This window comes from Cheilinus undulatus, linkage group 20, assembly GCF_018320785.1.
Source record: "Cheilinus undulatus linkage group 20, ASM1832078v1, whole genome shotgun sequence".
Classification (NCBI taxonomy): domain Eukaryota; kingdom Metazoa; phylum Chordata; class Actinopteri; order Labriformes; family Labridae; genus Cheilinus; species Cheilinus undulatus.
This window is the reverse complement of record NC_054884.1, coordinates 31,079,138-31,098,029: the sequence shown is the minus strand read 5'-3', so window position 1 is coordinate 31,098,029 and position 18,892 is coordinate 31,079,138. Positions and strand designations below refer to the sequence as shown.

Genomic DNA, 18,892 nt, shown 5'->3' with positions numbered 1-18,892 from the left:
GGGGCAATAAACCCTTGCTAGCATTAGATCTCAGGCGACCACATGAGATACACTTATGCTAATCGGTCAGGTTACAGCAAGGTGTTACTGTTTTTTTTCATCATTTACTGTAACTGTGCACGGCTGGCTTTTACAAGGGCTGGTGCTCAGTCAGTATTAGATATGTGTTGCTGTCTTGCAAAGGTGTCAAGTCATGAAGGTCATCGTAGTGTCAGATTTTATTTTAGCATGTGGCTGGACTTTGTTGGAAGTTTCTTAAGATGCTAGCATGCAAGTAAGACACGTCTTCCATTATTGGAATACTTTTTCTAATTTGTATTTAAAGTATTTGGAAGACAAACTGTTAGTTAAGGTCAACAACTAAAGTTAGCGCATGGGTGGGTTGGTGTTTGGCTGTTGAAAGCCTTCCTTATACCTGCTATTGCATCACCTCCACAGTATCTTCTACTTGAAACATCCTCTTATGGCTTGGTTACATTGAAAGACACAACATGCTCCATGGTGGTGGTAAGAAACATCCTTTAATGATTAAACTCAAAGTAGCTTTGGTAATATCAAGAGCATTTGGAAGTTTAGGTGTAAACATGGCATAGACATTGGTTGTTTTATACAAAGTAGTATTAGGGCAGTTGTCATTAGAGTCAGTCTCTTCTAACTGAACCCAGTAATGAGCATCATGCTAAATCTCACAGCAGACTAGCTAGCGTAAGCTCTGAATTAAATACTTTAATCCACCTCATCATAGCTCTGCAAGGTCTCACCAGAGATGTCAAGTGGAGGACAGACCCACCACGTCCAAGCCGTCTTATTTCTGTTGCTATATGAGAGGCACTGTTGACAGTGAAACAGTAGCTGCATGTTTTGAATAACTGGCATTGGGTGCAGACCGCCGTGCCTGTGCCTCAGTGCGTGGTAACACAAGTCACATACAGCATTTGCAAACACATGCACAAGGCAGACTATTTGATCTACCAGATTATGATCACATACTGTAAAATAGACTTGCTTGGCTTGACTGTACACAGGAATTTACATTACATATTTCATAATGTTGCACATGGACTTAAGGCTTCTAAAGTGGTTCAGAAGTTGCAGCCTTTGTGTCATTCTCTGACAGTTATTATTACACTTGTTGCCCCATGCAAAGCCAAAAAGTGACTTGTTATCCTGAACGAGCTCATATCAATGGCCTCGCACGTTATTTTTAGCATGAATCCAGTCCCTTTTAACAGTTGAATACACAGTATTAGATAATGTGAGAGTTGTTTTATTGAGTAAGTGAATGTTTTAAGGCTAGGTTTTTCATCACCATCTGTTATGCACAACATATAAACAGTGTTTCATACAGTAGAAGAACAAACATCGAGACGTCAGTGGGCAGAGACTGCAGCATGTCAAACTTCAAGTATGTGAAACAGACATTTTTTATCATCACTGCAAACATCTCTGTCCTTTTCTTACATATACAGAGTTAATACTAAATATCTTTTTTCCTATTGTGGTATTTCTCTTGTATGGCTTTAACTTTGTTTGTTGTAATATTAACTGATACCGTTGTCTTAATAGTCATTTTTATCATATGGTTTTAATAGCCTGTAATTTCAATATAGTCTAAGTCTGCGGTGTTCCATCCATGCCATAGTTTTCTTTCAACTGCCAGTATGTGCCCTCACCACCAGAGGACTACAAGTTCATGGGGGATTGCAAAATCATGATAGCCTTGTTTGAAAAACATGAAAAAAGTGAGAATAATACCTGATTTTTTGGCTTCTACTGTGGTTGAGAACATTATGTTACAAGGTTTATGTTTTCCTTTGTTGCAGAGACTACCCAACAAAGTATGTCGTGATAAATTGTGTTGTATTTTTGAAGATTATTTTGGGGCTTTTTGACCTTTACCTACACAGGATGGCTGCAGTGAGACAGGAAAAAATGGCAGAGTTGATCCCGTGACCAGTGCGACCAAAACCACAGCCTGCGCACATGGGTACCCACTTCGCCCACTCAGCCAAACCGATGCCCATTTTTGTTGTATTTCATGTTTGTTTTTTAACAGTATCAGGTACTAAATGCACTTTGAGAGTCTATGTTCCCATATGGGTCAATCTGCTCTCATCAAATTGATGCGTTTTGGCAGCGGAGTCTACCGCCAGCAGAATGTCATGGCACTTTTTTTGGCACCTGTATGAGATGAATTGGCGCATTCTGTGGAAATCTAACCTTGCAAAGCTGATGGATTTGCCAGATTTCCTGTCTGTCATCAGGCAGATCCATCTTGCAATGCATCTTGCGTAGGGTTGCAGGATTTATCAGCGTCATTTGATGAGAAAGAGGTGGTATCTACAGCAGTTGTACTGCAAGCTGGTAAACAATGGGGGCCTGCAACTAGCCTGGTTGGTTTTTATCAGAAGCGGACCACATTTCTTTGTTAAAAGGAGAGCAAAGAACGACACTGGAAGTTTTTCTTGGTGGAAAATATGTTCTTGCCCTTCTCCCGACTTTCTTTGCAACGAGTTCGATTTACCAACCGGCTCCACTGTTAGTTAACGATAACGGCTGCTTGACCAGCTCACATCATGTAGGCTACTTTCCACAGCTTAGCATGCCCACTACATCATATGTTGATTGTATGATTGGCCTGTAATGATTGAAACAGACAGAACGTCCATGCAATCCCCCTCCGAGACATTTTTCCAAAGTTCGGCCCTTGCCAAACATCGACTATGAGCGGTTGCCCAGATGAAAATGAAACATATCCCATGCGACGGCTATGTGAAACAGTCTATCTGGCATATCATATAAGTGGAAATTCAAAGGATGACTAGGAAAGCCATAACTTGTTGCACAGAGGGAACATTACACAGACTATGTTGAAATTGCAGGCAAGGAGGCAATTTGGCTTCTAAAGTCTTAAGAATGAGGTGAACACAAACATCAAAATTAGAGAAAATGAAGGCTAAAAAGCTTATGTGAAGTAATTTTTGCTGTAATCTAACTCTTCACAAACTGGCAGAATAATACTGACATTCAAAGTGACATTTACTTCATCATGTATCACCCCAAACTCAAAGATTACTATCTTACAGTAGCTGATGGAGAAACAAAATCATCATGAACTCGGCTGTGTTCCCTAAAGAAGCAGTCAGGCACCTCTGTTGGATTCTCGCTGTGATTAATGGCAAGCTGTTCAACTCTAAATTAACGTTTTTGTAAATGACTGCTATCAGTAAGAGGAATGATAAATACATAGCACCATCTTTTGTTGAAAATAAGAAATAGAAAAATACCGAAAACAAAAACACTGAAACTTGCAAATTCACAAATAGAAAAAGGACCAAATCTACTTTTATGGCTATGCTACAACCATGGATGTCACCACTCTTTTTTGTAAAGCAAGCCCATCATTAAAATCTTCTAACCCTTCTATTTCTATACATGCACTTTGGTTAATATACTCCAAGAAACTTTTTTGTCTTTTTGCTAATTCTTTGGCAATTAAAACAAAAAAACACAACAAAAAAGCATCTAATTACTTCATCATTACAAACGAACACAAGGCACTTAATCAGCTGAAACAAAGCTCATACAAGTATCTGTTGACGAGCAACACAAAAACTATGTACATATATGTAAAAAGTGTTATAAATAGGTTTTAAACCATAGATACTATATACATCATTTAACTGAGACAGTATTGTTTGTTTGAATTTGATTTTTTTGGTATTTTCCCTCATCAATGCGATATTAGCCTCGGCTCAGTTAGCCGTTGGTACTCAGGCTTTAGAACTTAAACTTCAGAGGGGGTCTGACATTTGCAGTTGGGCTGGGGGTTACTGGGAACACTGGGATGGACTGAAGGCTCATTCTCGCTTCCTCAAGATGACGTAGATGAGTCCGCTGACCAACGCCAAAGGGAAGGCGACCCACGCCAGGATGTAGGAGTAGCCAAAGGCGTCTGTGTCCGGCACCCAGTCCGGACTCATCACCGTGTAGATGATGGCTCCGCTCATCACAAACAAACCTGTGGAGAGGAGAAAGTGGGCACTGAGTAATGGTGGCGATCTTCCTGTTGAATTATTAGATCATGTTTCACTTCAGTATCCTGCTCTCTTGTGTCCTGTGCTGAACTCGAGCTTGACCGTGGAAGCCGGCAGGTCAGTGTTTCCAAGACATTCGCCTGCCTCTAAATAGTTGAGCAAACATTAGTCAATCAATCACCTTAGTTAACCAAGTTTCCCCTGGTCAGGTAGTCACAGAAAAATAAACTAAAAATCCATTTCATAGCTGTATCTTGTCCTTGGCCCTTTGAGGAGAGGCTTTGTGGATAACTTATGCAACATCCTATATGCAAAATGTGCAGAATTTGGAGGATGAACCATAGACATTGTAAGATGTGCTTTCCATAAGATCCCAAAGAACAGTAGTCAGCAGAAAGTGTCCGAACAAGCTCAGGTTCAAAGTTGACTGTTTAAAAAAAGGGCTCTGCATTGCTTTCAGAGGGGTCTGGCTGCAGACTGATGCTCTCAGATGCCCCTTCTAGCAGATCCTAACTATGAGACGCCTCACCTTCCAGATTGGAAATACACCCTAGCCATCCATCTTCTATACCGCTTATCCTGTTTGGGGTAACAGGGGCTGGAGCCTATCCCATCTGTCATTGGGCGAGAGGCGGGATACACCCTGGACTGACTGCCAGTCAGTCGCAGGGCTGACAACCAGGCATGTTCTTATTCACACCTACGGCCAATTAAAAGTGATTAATCAACCTAATGAGCATGTTTTTGGTGGTGGGAGGAAGCCCGAATACCCAGAGAGAACCCACGCATGCCAGGGAGAACATGCAAAGTCCACACAGAAAAGCCCTGACCGAGAAACAAACCAGGAACCTTCTTGCTGTGAGGCAACAGTGCTAACCCCTGCACCACTGCCACTGAGGCCTGAAATACACCCTAAAACTTTCTAAATCAAATCAGATTCAACTTTGAGTTAAGTTTGGGTGAGGGTTAAGAGACTAAGACCTGCAAGATGTCATTACAAAAGCCCAGTAAAGCTTGTGTATGTAGCTCCATTAGCTGCATAAGCTATGTAGCTTAAGCTAAAGCTTAGAAAGCTCATAGATGTCTATGCTTATGATGCTACAAAGCTAACATTAATAATGCTGAGTAAATGGTCTGCCTAAAGGAAAAAAGCTCTTCCTCCATTAAAACATTCTAACATGGCAAATGTAGCTTATGTAGCTACATTAGCTGTGTGAGCTACATAGATAATGGAGCTATGTAGCTTACAAAACTAAGGCTAAAGCTCACAACCCTGGCTACCACTTGCTCTGTTTCTGGAATACCCCTTGCACTGCTATCTGCTATTTTGGTTGCCAAAATGTTAAACATTTAAAGTGTTGTCTTAATTTAGCCACAAAAAGACCAATAAATTCTTCATGTCAAAAAGTTTGTTTACAGATGTAGCATAGTGGCACTGCCTTGTGCTGAACTAAAAAGTACAATACAATCTAGCACAAGCCTTATGATCTAAAGGGGACCATTTAGCTTGGATACCCCTGCCTTATGTCTTTCACATATTTTAATTGTGAACACTCATGCCACCCAAAGTAAGCTAATTTGAATACAAGTAACAAAGACTGAAAGGTACACTTTGATCCAGGAAGCACTCTTCCACTGGGTCCAGTTTATCATCCTTGCTATGTTGACATTGGTCTTGAGAGCTGGATTTCTCTAGCTGAGTGGGTAACTTCACTCATGGTGCAAAACTGTCTACTGCCCAAGGGCATTTTGAGAAAACAATGCAGATTAAGGGATGACTGACAAATAATTTGAGTACTGTAACAAAAAATTCTCAGTGATTGAGTTCAGTTTACTTAAAACTAAAAATGTGTTCTATTGCCTCAGAAAAAAAAGCTGAAATAGCTATTTTGGAATTTTAAGTTAACACAACTCAGTGTTTCAACAACCCTTTTATTGTTCAGTCTTACAGTGCAGGTGGTGCATCTCAAAGCAGTCTGCACAATTATATGAGAAGAAAGCAAATGGCCAAAGTGTAGCAGTACAGCTTGAGATGCTAAGAAACGTACTTAGAATCTCCTAAATTAAGAAACTGTCTATTAAACATAGTTTAAATTGTCAAGGGCAGCTGTGGTTTTGGGGTATGGTTGGTTGTCTCTCAACTGGGAGGCTGGAGGTTTGAACCCCAGCTCCTGCAGCCACATGTCAATATGTCTTTGTATGAGACACTTAACCTCAACATGCTACCACTAATTAATACTGATAGCCAATTTACTTAGCAGCCTCCATCATCAATGTGCTAATGGGTAAGTATGATCTGCTGTGTAAAAAAGTGCTTTGAGTGGTCAGACAACTAGGAAAACCACAATGCAAGCTCAAGTTCATTAATTATATACCAATTTCAAGTTAAAAAGATTGTCTTGTGCGTTTATATTACATCAGGTGCTAAATGCTGAATCTGAATGACACCTTCTAACATGTCAGCATCAAGCTAATAGACTAAGATGAACATCTCAGTCCATTTGTAAGAAAAGATTTTCATATGTAGGGGTGACTACTGAAATATAGTACCAAGACAGCTGATACCAAGGGTACCGAATCACAAGACAGATTTCAGTGCTACATTTTGGTATCTGAATTCCAACGGGATCCCTGCCACTCCAAAGAATAGGCACAAAATACGTTACGTGAAGAAGTTACATCTGCCTCCTTCATATTCTATAGGTATCTTGATACTGATACTGAGACAGATTTTGTTTTGCTGCTGACTTTTAAAAATTTCTCTTAAAAGTCCAAATGATGCTCAGCGCTATGGTAATTTTATTTAGGCGCACACTCTTACATCATGCATCTGCAATTTGTCCACCATTAATACTTAAAACAATCTTTTCCAGTCTTATCTTAAATTGTATACTGTTCCCCACAAATAGATGAGATAAGAAGTTAGGAGATGGCTAATACCAGTGACTAAAAGCTGATGACTGAAAACTGTACCCAAGGACAGCCCGACTTAGAGGGAATCCCTACTCACAGGGATTCATGTTTACTGAGCCCAAACCAGTTTCAAGCCTTCCCTACACAGCCCACCTCCCTTTTCAGACAAGGAATGATCAGTTCGCTGGACCCCCGCAGCGCCAGCCAGCCTTCCTGACATTTCTACTTGCGCGACTGGCAGTTAGCCCGGTGTCATTCCTGTTTTGGCTGAGTGGGCACCTGGGTACCAGTCAATGCACTGGCACAGCAGAGAACAAAAAAACCTGGGATGTTGGAAAGGGCTGCCAAGAGGGGAAACAATGGCATGGCAGTGGAACCACTCTCTAGCGAAAGGGCACGAAGTACAATGGACAAGTGGGGTATTAAACCATTAGTTACTGGCTCTGACTCTCTTAAATCAATTCCTGGCAACAGGGCAGGCAGTTTGAGCATCTGTTGGTGGTTTGTGTTCCTGTCTAACACAAGTGTTATTGTATTGATTGGCCAAAGAGTTGCACTTGAAAGACATGTTTCTTGGCTTATAACCAAGTAAAGGTTGGCCGAGAACATACCAACCTGAACTGAAAATGTCTGACACTTAACAGAACCGTAGGACCAATTGATTTATCCAAGAGAGGAGCGGAGACTGTATCTGGGTCATGTTTATCTAAATGTCAGTTATGTTGTCAGTGGATTTATATGGTTGATCCAACTTACTGGCAAGGATCTGGAAGGTTCCAGTGAGGAAGAAGCGTCCGCCCTTCTGCAAAGTGAAGAGCTGGCAGAAGAAGAGGAAGAGAGACAGGCAGCTGAAGATGATGGATAGGATCATGAGGGCCTGGACCGCTTGAATCCACTCTGCGAAGGGAAGAAGGAGAGACTTGTCAATAACCGGACCGACAGTGGACATTATCCAAAAGCATACCACACCGGCTTAATGAGCAAACTAGAATGGGAAGAGTACAAATAACCAAAACAAATGCCAAAGTGTGCTTGACTAATCTTGTGTCTGCATCCTCTCACAGAGAACATAATGAGCTTGCCTTGGCTATGTTTACTTCTGGGAATTTGTAATGGACCCACAAGAATGGAAGCTAGGTATCTGGTTCCTAAAAGCTCTGTGAGCCCCTTAGAGAAAGACCTACGACTAAATGCATCACATTGATTGTTTGTTAGTCCTCCAAGGCCTGGCTGCTAGAAGCCATTAACCCATTAAATACCTGTATTGACAAAGAAGACTAGAGTCTACCTTTGCTATCAATCTGAGAGCGGTTGTATCTGGGCTTCTTCGTTCCACAATGTGAGGAATCCTATGACTTCCTAGCGGGGTCTATTTCTTGTCTGAGGGTTATCCAGGCTGCCTGTCTTGCCTCTCAGGTTACCTCTCTACCATCTCTGAATCCACCCAACCCTTCTTTTTAGCCAGGCCTGCTGTTACTGCCATGTTTTGGTAGCATCCTTGGTTTATCAAGGTGCTTGACCACGAAGAACATAACAAGTCTATCCACTTGCTTCCGCCCTATCCTCGATTTGTAAAATATTCCAGTCAAGCCAATAAAATTGGATTTACCGTGGCTCCATCTGTATGCACGCTGCCTCTGACATTCAAATGTCTGATGTGCCCCCTTGAAGTTCCCCAGGCATCTTTGCTTTATTGATTCTCTTGCATTATGTAATTCAAATGCATGTTGTGGTTTAATGGAGAAGTGGTGGCACTTAAAGCATGGAAAAAAGGGCAGTATTCATAATTTATAAGCCCTCATAAAAGAGAAAGTATATTTAGGGAATGAGACAGCTCGCTTTGTGAGATCTTATGATTTCCACTGGCCACATTTAACCTCAGATGAAAGCAAGTCCCAGCTTGCTAACTTCCTGTTTTCTATGATCAAAGAATAGCAACATTTTCCTGGAAAACACAAGGACGATCTCTTACAGATTTAAAGGGGACTAGCATACTGACTGATTGCACAGTGTAGAGTCAGGTTACCCTTAATAAGAGCACTAAAGTATGCCCTCATGATCACTGGCTCCAGGATGAGATATGAAGGGAAACATGACACGCTGCAAATCTCCATGCACAATACCACACCAGACCAACAATTAGATTCCACTGTAATGATCCTGTCTTCAGATGTTACATAATACTGTGATAACACTGTGAGAAATGGGTGAAATTTTCCATCCCTGTCCTATGAATAGCCCCCTCCTTTCTCTGTAAATATGACAATACATCATCTCTGCTTTCTGATAAACATACATCTTGTCGTCCTTCCTTCCTCTGCTGACCAGTAGTAGGAAATGGTGACAAGGGGGCATTTCCTCGCATGAGGCGCAGTTCAAGGCTCAGAATATCCCTGATAAGCAAGTCTGAGTCATATTTCAAATTTCACATGAATGCTGTGGTTTCTTATTGTGGCATTTCGGCGCAGAAACACAAAGATTCTTCTGTAACTCAAAACAGGAAAATAACTTTAAATAGCCTCTGTCTCAAGGCCCAGCTGTGCCGATGAGTAGCGCAAAATATGTTTACTTCACTGTTTATATATTGAAGGCCTCTGTGAGGGAAGAAGACGTTCTTTTTTAAGTGGCTAAATTGAGAGGGAGTGAATTCTGTGAGGATGTGAAGTTTGGCACGTGATTGCTTTATGAATATTTCTCACTTAAACGTACAGGCAATGTTTTGGTAGCTGAGAAAACGCCTAAAAACAACCATGATGATTCACCGGAGAAGGAACTTGATTGCTCAGCAAAGCTTCAGAAAAGCCCTGTTGAACATAGGCCTGGCGTCCACGTGAGAGCAGACCTCTATCTTCCATCTCGCAAAGCCAAAGCACAGAGAACACGCGCCTTCTTAAATAAACACAGTGCGTCAGTTCGCTAATGAAAGCAAGTCAAACAAACTGGCTGCGCCATCAAACTACCTGGCAGGGTTATGCAGGCGCTGCCGGCCGGCCGGCCTGACAAAACACACACTGGCTGAGCTGAGCGCGGATCATTCTAGACAAATGACATCACCCCGGCTGTGGCCCAGCGGCTCCTGCAACTCTGCGGCTGAACATTTGGGAACAAAACATGCTGGTCCTAAACAGTGATCTTGCATTATTCATGATTTAATAAAATCTGAATACCCACACTCCCTTTTTCTCTGATTGAATTCAAACACCTAGAGCCAGCTGGCCATGTCTAAATAAATCTGTTTAAGGCTGCAGCTGCTGCCTTAAATTGTCCTAATGATCCCTGCAAACTAACACTGGACACTCTGATCTGACACTGGGCGTGACCCAGCAGCAGCATGCTATGTTCTGCATGAGGTAGTCCAAGGTCTCCCTGCTTTCAAACACTCCGTCACACATAGATTTAAAACTTTAAATACTCCCTGCAGCCCCACCCAGATCTCCCACAACTCCCAAACTCCTGTCACTATGGACTCCCCCGACATGAGACCTGAATATGGACATCACACCACGACTATTTATACGGTGGCAGCCTATCAGCTCTCACTTCAAGACGGCACTGCCACATTCTCTGCCCTAGATGGCACCAGAGTCCCAGTGGAGCCGTGACACACCCACACCATCAACGTGCTAAATGTTGGATTCTATTAAGCCATTTTACACAGCTCAACTAGCTTCAGTGCAAATATTTCACATGGAGACCAATTTATCCAAAGCAGAGCCACTGAGAGGAGAAATCCAGAAGATATTTTAAAGCCTGACAGCACAGGAAGGCCTAAAGTGTACAGTTTTTAACATTGTTTTAAAGGGGTATCATGAAAAGCAAGCAGGTGTCTGACCTCCAGTTGATGCTGGGTCACAGTGGTATCCTCCATTGGCAGTAGAGCAGTTATACCAGAGGTCTGAGGTGCTAGTTTCACTTGACGTCCATACCTGGTGTCAACAACATACAATACTGTCAGCAAACAAGAGAACAGTGCAAACTCCTGGAGCATAGGTACAAAAGCAACTGTGCTGTAATTGCTGATAAAAAAATGAAATATTATGGTTCTTTCTTTAAGTTTAAGACTCTTACTGCCTCCAAAAGCATGTTTTAGTAGATTACAATCCTATTTCGCATCTTTAGATTTGCATCTGACTGAAGAAAAAGTGCAAATAAAAAGAGATGGCTTTACTCACGCTGACTATCGTTGATACAAACAGGAGAACCAGAGCAGCGACGTGCAGGAGGATGATTCCCAGTAGTAGGAGCAGCATCTTGCCAGACGATCTGAGCAGCAATGAGAAGAGGAGAGAGTGTCTGTCAGGGAGTGAGTCTGGGTGAGTGTTTGTGTAGATGTCAGAGTGTTGGGACATGGGTGTGTCGCTGCAGCACGTTCAGCACGGAGAGCATTCACAGAATCTAAATCAGGACTACGTTAAAAGCGTACACCTATCGTTTAAACATCAAAATAAAACATATTTTTAAGTGGGAGCGTTAGCATTAAGCTGAGAGGCAGGAGTAAACTTTGAATGGTGTTTCTAGAAGATTCAAAAGTCAGATCATTCCATCTGCGTCAGTTTTTGTCCCTTTGGATACTCTGTCAATATCCCGTTTCTGTCAAATTGGAAATATTTCAGTCAAGAGTTATGAGGTGAAACGTAAATGCAGAAAAGTCATATTCCCTCTAATTCTACTGCATTCGTCGGGTAAAAGTTCACTTTCCTCCTCAAATAAGCTTAATGGCGGTGACAGCTCACTCTTTAATCTGTGTGCGTAATGGAGCAGCAGGTATCCCAGTGAAAATCGTGTTTCCTCCTTGGAGAGCAGCTGAATATAAGGAAATCTAAGCGACCAAAGTCCACTTACTTACTTAGCGCGAGTTATTTCCACAAGAAAAAGAGTTTCAGGCTTCCAAGAAGCAAAAATCAACGTTCCCCCAAAGAGTCCAACAGCGGTAGTCCTTCAGTCCCAAAAGTCGCTCTCAGACTAGATTGATGCCAGGGGCTGACGTTCTGTTATAAAGTGTCTCATTATGGAAGAACAACGCCCTGCGTGCGTCGCTGCGTCATGGAGTGACCCTCTGGTCCAGCGCCAGGCTGCCCAATATAGACGCTTCGTGCGTAATAGCGCACGGGTTGCCTTAGTTACTAACTTACTGGAGTGTGTGGGGGGAACCTGCCGCAGCATTGTTTGGCTTTTGTGGTAACGACAAGCAGATGAGAGCTTTCGAGGATTTTTGGGGTCTTCACTCTGACTTTTTTAAGGTTTTATCACTGTTATGACCCCTGTCATACAGTTTCACTTCCTTCAAAAAGTCTATTTCGCTGCTTTTTGTTCAGATAATATTTATTATAATAAGGTAGTATTGATATTATAACAGATTTGGATTTACTTTGGCAAGTTTATGTATTGTTTTTTTTTAATATATGTATTCTATGTATGACTTCAATACAAATTTGTTTACTGTGTGTTTGTTTATTTCCTGTGATACTGCAGGACGGTAAAAGCACTGGCTGGCACAGAGGGGGGCAGAGGGCAATCTCCCCCTTGGTGCACTAATATTTAAAAAAATCTCAACAAAAGTGCCCTCTTGTATACCACTATGATAGATCAGCTCAATAAGGTGTCCTCTTTGGCACATTATTATTGAAAAAACTGGTCCTCTTTGGTGATCGCTGAGTGGACTAAAATTTAACTGACTGCTTGTTAGTTGTCCTGTAAGTGGACAAAATCTGGCCAAGTTCTCTTTAAGTGGACAAAAATTGGACAGTGTCCTCTTAAGTCCCATTTGAATAGACAAATTTCAACAAATTGCTCTCTTTGGTGCCTTCTAAGTGGGAAAAAGTTGAAAAAGAGCTTTCTTTGATGCCCTCAAAGTCGATCAAATTTGGCAAATTACCCTCTTTGGTGCCTTTTTAGTGTATAAAATTTGGTGTATTGCCCTCTTTGGTACCTTTTGAGTGTATAAAATTTGGTGTATTGCCCTCTTTGTTGCTCTCGGAGTGGACAAAATTTGGCGTATTGCCGTCTTTGGTGCCCCCCCCCCCAAGTGGATAAAACATGGCTTTTAGTTCTCTTAGACAAAAATTGCTTATTACCCTTTAAGTGTATACAACACCGCTTTAAGCTCTCTATAAGGACTTATTTTGACATATTGCCATTTTTGGTGCACTCAAAGTGAATTAAATTTGGCTTTTTGTTTCTAAGTGGACCAATTTTGACCGACTAATTGCCCTCTTAAGCCCCCTTTATGTTGGCTTAGTGTTTGACTGTTTCACTACAAGTTTTTGAACAACTTTTCAAACTTTCTGAATACAGCAGTTGATCTTTTTTGTCATTTTCTCCCTTGCCCTTTAAACAACCTGAGTCTGCCACTGATGGCTTCATTAGGTCATTAATACATAAAAATAAAAATAGGCCATTAAGTCATGATTCAGTCCTGAGTAACAAGTCATTATGATGATCAACTGAATACTGTCAGAATCTTTACAAATTTGATGGGGAGTTGTTAATCTATACATAACATGTGGTTAGTGATGCTCTGACTGGTTGTTGGTGTTCTGTTGGAGGCAGACTTGCAAACATAAACATGATTGATGTTTACAACTCAAGGTCAGGGAGAATCTGATACAACAGGAGGCTGTAAATAATCATTTGACATCACACTTGAGGATTCTTTGAACAAAAAAATCAAGAGACTTGACCGACGACAATAGTCCGAGGAGACAAAACTGGCCTAAAGTAAGTCTTAAAGTTGTGTAGTGTGTGGCTCACTTTAAGCTGAACTAAAGGCACATAAGTTTAGAAATGTTGTTTACAAAACTCAGTTTCCACAAGGGTTAGGGTCAGGGTAAGGTTTAACACATTGGTTCTCAACTGGTCAGGCATCAGGACCCACCACCACCTTTATAACACAAATTGCAACCCCAATTTTTTTCAAACCACTCAAATTTAAAGGTCACATATTTTACCCTTTTAAGAGCAGTTTATATTAGTCTCAGAAGTCCCCAAAACATGCCTGTGAAGTTTGTTGCTGGAAAAACACTCCAGTATTGGATTTTTGCACGTCTAAAAAACCCTCTGGTTCAGCCCTGTTCAGAACGAGCTGTTACTGTGTCTGTGGCTTTAAATGTTACTGAGCTGTTTGACTCCGCCCCTGACCACGCCCCTCGTCCTCACAGGAAAGGGATTGGCTTAATGAATGTGGCTCTCCTGATCTTTATCTCAACTGGTAGCTGTGAGGAGGAGGACAGAACTTTCTTCCTAGTGGGCGGAGCCACATGAAGCATGTTTAAAAGCACATCATCACAGAAGAGCAAGCATGCATACATCAGATTTTACTCCATTTTCCTGACAGAGCATGCAGTATGGTAATTTCTCAAGGAATTGCCTAATTTCTGTGGAAAACCAGCATTTATATTCAATTATTATTCCATAAATAGACTTTTTGCCACATTTTTTTTTCCTGTCACACATTCGAGACCCACTGGAAAGAACTTGAAGACCAAATTTTGGGTCCCAATCCACCAGTTGAGAACCAATGGTTAAAGGTAAGAGTAAGGAAACCAAAAGTCAAAAACCTGACCTGGAAAAGCCGAATTACGAAACGTTTAGTAAAGTTAAGTAAACACTCTGCCTAAAGGAATAAAGCTCAGCCTTAAAACACTCTGACACAGCTAACGTAGCTAAGGATAAAGTTAAAGAAGCTACATAAGCTACATAGCTTAGTAAATAATGTAGCTAAATCTAAAGCTAAAGAAGCTACATTGGCTTCATAAGATATGTAGGAAGCATAGTTACATAACTAACATAAATACAGCTAAGGCAAACAAAACTACATTAGCTACGTTTGATTATGCTACACTTGCTAAAGCTAGAACCATGAAAACACTCTAACACAGCTAACGTAGCTAAGGCTGAAGTTAAAGAAGGTACATAAGCTTCATAGATAAAGCTATGTAACTAACATAGCTAAATCTAAAGCTAACAAAGCTGCATTGGCTACAAAAGATTCATAGGTAACATAGGTACATAACTAGCATAGCTAAAGCAACGGCAAACAAAACTACATTAACTACATTAGATCATGCTACGTTTGCTAAAGCTAGAACAGTTTTTAGAAGTAGTTATGTGAACTGTGGTTCACTTTAGCTTTGTTAGCTCTAGTTAAAGCTATTGTAGCTAGCATAGTGACATTAGCTATGTAGCTAACAAAGCTATGCTAGCTTTAGCTAAAGCTAACAGGGCTAAAGGAAGCCACTGTTATCAGCTGCTTCTATGAAAAGCTGTACATGATTTAATCCAGGATCAGACCTCCAAACTTTTATTCAGTTTAATGTTTGAAATGTTGCTTATCCTGTAATGTTTGCCATATTATTTAAATAAGTGTAACTCCTAGAGTTTGTTTATGAATAAAGTCAACCTGTGGACTCCTAATACTCACGTAACAGCAGTGCATGGAAAGATGTATGAATTTGCTTTTTTCTTTTACCAGATTTCTTGAAAATTTGTTTCATTTTGATGGAAACCCCACTATTACCCATCCAATGAAATGAATGGGAAGTCAGTCATCATCTACATATTAAGTAATGCCTTTGGTCACGTTTTGTAAAGCGTTACCATTTTAACACGTTATTATATAATATGCTGATTGCCTTTGGGTATCTATTACATTATAGTAACAGTATGCTATCTTTGGACTATTACCATAATAGCTTACTCTCTTACATACTCAGCCTTCTGTTGCCTTGGTGATTACAAACACAAACATTATCATATTGTACTACAGCGTGGGTCAGTTCCCCTCTGGCCGTCATGTAGTCAGCCTCGTGACTCACAGTATGTGTGAAAGTGTGGATGGGTATGCCCGGCCCGGCGTATCACCAGAGAGAGAGAGATAGCATCAGGGGGCTCTCCTCTGTTTGGCATGACTCACTTCCAGTGGGAGTGGGACAGAGTTCCACCCTGAACAGGCACCACAGCCCCTGTTGTTAATGTGTGTGTTCAAGTTTGAAGTGAGGTTGGTCTCATAAATGTGGGTGTTGCTTTAAATGGAATTCCAGTGGAGATATGAGGAAGTTTCAGGAGCTGTTGAAACTGTAAATATTTAAAGGTATGAAGTGACATTTTCGCTCTGCCTCCCTCTGCACACATTCTAACCTCCCGTCAGTGTTAATTTCACTGATCACGTTCCCAAATCATCAAACCATTACAACTTCAGTTCTGAAAATGGTCTAATATTGATTGAGCATCCCGCTCATTGAATGTTTCAGCTACTCGGAAACTTTCTCCACATTAGCCGGCCGCCAGAGAAGCTTAGGAGCCGCCTGACCTCAGATAACCCCTGTCAACATCCACTCTCTATTCTCCTCACCACTTAGCTCACACTTCCTGGACGTCTGTGTGTGTGTTCTCACACTCAAATGAAAACAGAGGCTTTTCCACCGTGCTCATGTCCACACTCACATGACAGAGGGGATGGTTACAAGACCACATCACAGCTGGTGAAGAGCTGCTCTGAGGGAGAACTTAGTACCTGAACTACGTGACATGTTGAGCCTGTGCTGGTCATGTGTCAGGTACTGGGATAGACGGGTAGACATCTTGGATTAGATACGTGACATCTTGCATGACATCTTTGCTGAACTGGACCACTGGACCCAACCTAACTGGCTCTACTAACTAGTGCTTAGAGTCCTGCAGGGTCACTCTGAAATAAGAAAATCCACTTTAATTTTTATGCTTCAAAAATGTGGAATAACTGTCTCAAAATTGACCCTCTTGTTTCTCTAGGACGGGTCTAGATCTCTCTGGTTTCAGTACTTGATGTATATTCTAATCTCTTCTCTCTGGATCTGCTGCCTTAGGCTAGCTAAAGACTAGCTGAGCTTTATCCCTTTATGGGGCGAGGAACCATATATGGTCACTTTGATCGACTTCCTTTGTGGCCTCCCACAGCTCTCTGTGATACAGCATAACCAGAATGATTTTTCTCAACCAATCAGTGGAGATGAGTCCACGTCCAAAGGAAGTGACATTACATGATCTGACCAATGAGCAGTGGCCCAGATTGTCTCAAGCTTCCTGTTTCCTCTAGAGCTGGGAAAATGTAGTTTTACATCTCTTTTGGTTCCAAACAAATGCCCCTCACATCATAACTAACCATGATAAGCTGATGAAACTCACACATTATAAAGGAGAATAGTAGTGGTAAATATGATAGGTTTTGTTTTCATAGGATCTCTCACAATTACTGAAATTTTAGTGCAAAAATGGAGGGACCACATTTGGACTTACGCCTGTTCAGGTATGTGAAACCCTGTGTATGCTATAACACATATGGCCAATTCATCCAGCAATCATACTATGGGTATTTTCTGAAAAATAACTAATTATATTATAGCATACTAGTGGGTTGTGACCCAAAAGTGGGTCATGAAGCAGTTTCCAGTGGGTTGTGACTAGGTGTTTGTAAAAGACAAATGGTGGCAAAAAGTTCTGAAGTCCTTTGTTGACATGCATCGATACCTTTAATTTTACCCAGTTTTACTGTGAAATTGGGAACATTTAAATGTTTGATCAATATTTCAACTAATTTATCTCCTTTTCTTGCAATGAAAGGCTACTTTTTCCATGATAATGAAGTAACTTCTCAAGATCTCTGGAAAATTGGCAAAGATTTACTCATAATGATGGGGAAAGAGGGTATAAAACTTGTCAGTTTTGTTCCTTCTCTTTTGCATATCAGGTATTTTGGTCCAACCATGCTCCAAACTGCAACACTTTCAATTAACTAAACAGGCATTGTTGAGAATTTCTTAGAAATTTTGGTCGTAAGACAGGGTGGATGGTCCTGAGGCTGGACCAGTTGAGAGCCACTGCTCTAGAATATAGTTGGATGTTGCTATGGGTTTGTAAAAAAAGAAAAAAAAACAACAACAAAAAAAAAAAAACAACAACAACAAAACAAAGGGTAAACTAGTGGTGAGTTTTACTAATTTATATACATTTAATTGCTAATAATTCTAAAAAATATCCATGATTTTTGTTTGGTTTTATAATCGTATAACAGTTTTATTATACTTATATGGTTTATATACCTTTTTTTCACTGTAAGCCTTATTTCAACATAAATTCAATATTTGTGATTTTTTTTTAAGGTTTTCTGATCGAGTTTTTTTTTTTTTTTTCAGATTATTGCATACATACATAGATACATACATACATACATATCTGTATTCGTTGCTGACCACCTTGATTATAGAACACAGTCTCAACCAGACAGATACATTTTCAAAGCAACAAAACTTCAGTACTTCTCTTTTTTTATTTATTTTTTTTTTCCTTTTTTAGAACAGGGATATATTAAACCAAAATGGAAAAAGAAAAAAGATTAATAAAAAATGATTAATTAAAATAATAATAAATACAAATGATTTTAAATAAAATAAGAATAAAGGAAGTATTCAGATTTCAGCACTTTTCTGGCAGATATTCTGGCAGTTTTAAGATATTGCTCTTCAGTAAGAAACAGCCAGCTTGATGTTGTTTTTATATCTATTAGTAGGTATAAACCAATGTCTTCTGATGAAAGTTTAATGAAAAATAAATGGTATTTATGGTGAAATATTTGTGGTTTTAGTCAGTTTTATGACAGTATAACTGCAACATCCTGCTGTTGGTTGTCACAGTGTCACAATGCATTGTGGGATACAAAACAGACAACATGGCAGACAGCATTAGCCGGGAACAGCAGGAAAGATCAAAAAATAGAATCAAAAATGGATAAAAAGACAATCAATACTGGAGTAAGCCAGGCTCATTAAAGAAGCCTCTGTAACGGCTGAGAAGGCATGGATAGCATCACTAGAACAGTTATATGGATGACTTCCAGAGGGAAGCTGCAATTTATGGTTCAAAAGTGATATCCTGTGCCTCTTCTTGTTGTATAGGACAATGTTGGTCTC

At 40.5% G+C, this 18,892-nt stretch overlaps 1 protein-coding gene across 2 annotated transcripts; it reads right to left on the bottom strand.

The window, feature by feature from the left end:
* Positions 1 to 502: 502 nt before the first annotated feature.
* pmp22b (peripheral myelin protein 22b) lies at positions 503 to 11,954 on the bottom strand. 2 transcript variants are annotated; one of them, XM_041815506.1, is made up of 5 exons: positions 11,797 to 11,954; positions 11,123 to 11,213; positions 10,783 to 10,876; positions 7,707 to 7,847; positions 503 to 4,021 (listed from the first exon to the last, which is right to left on the bottom strand). In XM_041815506.1, exons 2-5 carry the CDS (start codon positions 11,198 to 11,200, stop codon positions 3,861 to 3,863), a joined length of 474 nt encoding a protein of 157 aa, XP_041671440.1. In that variant the 5' UTR covers positions 11,201 to 11,213; positions 11,797 to 11,954; the 3' UTR covers positions 503 to 3,860. The 2 variants fall into 2 exon arrangements, with proteins under 2 accessions (XP_041671440.1, XP_041671442.1); XM_041815508.1 differs by having other exon boundaries at positions 11,793 to 11,942.
* Positions 11,955 to 18,892: the final 6,938 nt, after the last annotated feature.